The 2,028-nt window shown below is 75.4% G+C and overlaps 1 protein-coding gene across 1 annotated transcript in view; it reads right to left on the reverse strand.

The window, feature by feature from the left end:
* LHX3 (LIM homeobox 3) overlaps positions 1-2,028 on the reverse strand; it is a 28,284-nt gene that overhangs the window by 25,457 nt on the left and 799 nt on the right. Inside the window, exons 2-5 of the mRNA XM_012721170.1 lie at positions 1,953-2,015; positions 1,453-1,602; positions 675-811; positions 54-293 (exon numbers count right to left, since the gene is read on the reverse strand). Of these exons, the coding sequence (XP_012576624.1) occupies positions 54-293; positions 675-811; positions 1,453-1,602; positions 1,953-2,015 (590 nt within the window). The remainder of the gene's footprint in view (positions 1-53; positions 294-674; positions 812-1,452; positions 1,603-1,952; positions 2,016-2,028) is intronic.

Below are 2,028 nucleotides of genomic sequence, written 5' to 3' on the forward strand. Positions count from 1 at the left end.
CTTGGCCCTGGGCCTCAGGCCGGCCGCGAGCCGCAGCTGTGTGCCGTCCCGACCTTGGAGGCCGCAGCTGAGCCTCTGCAGGCCGGGTGGCCGCGGGGGGCGTCCCCTCCCGCTGCTCGCTGAGAAGGGAACAGGTGCAGAGGGCAATGGTGACCGCGGGCCCTGCCGTGCGGGCAGCGCCGCCCGAGGGGGGCCCCAGGGGCGGCTGTGGCCAGTGGTCTAGGGGCCATGGTGGGGGGAGGGAGCCCCCAGGGGGCAGTCCCGGGGCAAAGGCATGGACACAGTGCTGGGCCCTGGGGGCCGCCAAGTGGGCCTGTGCCCAGCCAGGACCGGGTCTGGAGGTGGCCAGTGGGCAGTGCTGGCCCCAGCTCCTGGAGGAGGGGACGGGGAGACCTCCGGCACCCAGACCCTCCCGCCCCGGCCAGGGGCCTACGGCCAGCCTCGAGAAAGGCCCCCCAGAGCCTGCCAGCCTCGCAGCAGGTCAGGGCGGGCTCGCAGGAGGCCACGGTGGCCTGGGCCAGCCCTGGGCCCTGCGCAGGACCCCGGGACCAGCCCTGCGTCGGGGAACCGGCAGTACCTGGCCTCTCTCCCCGCCGCCAGCAGCCAGAGCAGGGCCCGCACCGCCCCTGCAGCCGCCCTCAGCCACCCCGCGAGCCGGGGGCTGCCGCACTCACTGTGACACGCGGGGCTCGGGGGCCTCAGCGGGGGGCGCGCTGGTGGGCTGCCTGGCCGGGGGGCTCGAGGGGCTGCACACGGGCCCCCCCCGCTGCTGGCTGGCCTCCTCATCGGCCTTGACTTGGGGGCTGGAGCTCTGGGGAGACAGGCAGGGTGAGCCACCTTGGGGGACAGCTGGTGCCAGGCGCACATGGCAGCACTAGGGGTGCGGTGCAGGGGAGCCACCCTCCCCCTCAAGCAGCCCCCCAGGGGTGTGGGTGCCCCCTTGCGTCAGGCTGCCCCCGGCCGGTGCGTGGGGCCCGGCCGCCCGGGGCCTTCTCCTGCAGGCCTGCAGGGTTCAGGGGACCCACCTGCCACCCTCGGGCCACCCCACCGGGAGAGTCACGCGGCCCCACTTGAAGGGGAGCCACCGGGTGAGGTCACGGGTCAAGGAGCAAGGGCGGCTGCTGGCAGCCTGGGCCCCAGGGACGGCCGCGGGAGCTGCCCAGCTGCCCGCCAGCTGCGCCTGGGCCCCCACAGGCACTGCCTAGTCCCTGCCTTCCTACACCCCCATTTGCTGAGTAAAGACCCGGGCCCCACCCCCAGCTCTAGCCTGCCCCTTCCTGCTGGGCGTCCTCCGCCCCCCACTTCCAGCCCCCAGCACCTGCCTGTCCAGGGGCCTCCTGGGGCCCCCAGTAGGTGGCCGCCCCTCCCCCCAGTTGCACCTCCAGAGTCCCTCCCCGCCCTGGCCACGAGGCTGCACACACCGCAGCGGTGGACAGCTTCGGGAGTGCCCACCTGAGGCGGAGGGGGTGGGGCCAGGAGCGGCGGGGGCCCCCGGCTGGCCAAGGCCCCCCGCCCGCAGGCGCTGTCCTTCCGGAGCTGCAGGGGCAGCTTCCTCTGCTGAGGCTCTAACGCGGGGACGTCGCGCAGGAAGCGGGGTTCCCTCTGGGCCAGCGCAGCAGCGTCAGCGTGGCCCCAGGATCGGGGAGGGGCCTGGGGGCTGTGCGGGCCCCTCCCTGCTCGGCCCAGAAGCTCCTGCACCTGGGCTCCCTTGGCTTTGATCAACGGGGCAGGGGGAGGCCGGGCGCGCGCTGGGCACCGCCGGCCGCTCCCTGCCCAGCCCGCCAGCGTCCTTGCGGCCAGCGCTGCCCTGCCTCTGGACGTGCCCTGGGCACGGCACCTTGCTGGGTGCAGCCTGTCTGCGCAACGGGGCTGGTCCCGAGCCGCAGCCCGTGGTCAGGACGACCCCTCCCACAACAGGGCAGTGTCCGCAGGGGTGCCCGGGGCAGGCCCACCTCCAGCGCCCTCACCTGGCCCCGCTCCCGTGGCCCCAGGGCTTCCCGCGGCTCCTCGGCGGCCTGCAGCCCGGCG

Source organism: Condylura cristata, unplaced genomic scaffold, assembly GCF_000260355.1.
Source record: "Condylura cristata isolate star-nosed mole 26May11 unplaced genomic scaffold, ConCri1.0 scaffold00006, whole genome shotgun sequence".
NCBI classification, from domain to species: domain Eukaryota; kingdom Metazoa; phylum Chordata; class Mammalia; order Eulipotyphla; family Talpidae; genus Condylura; species Condylura cristata.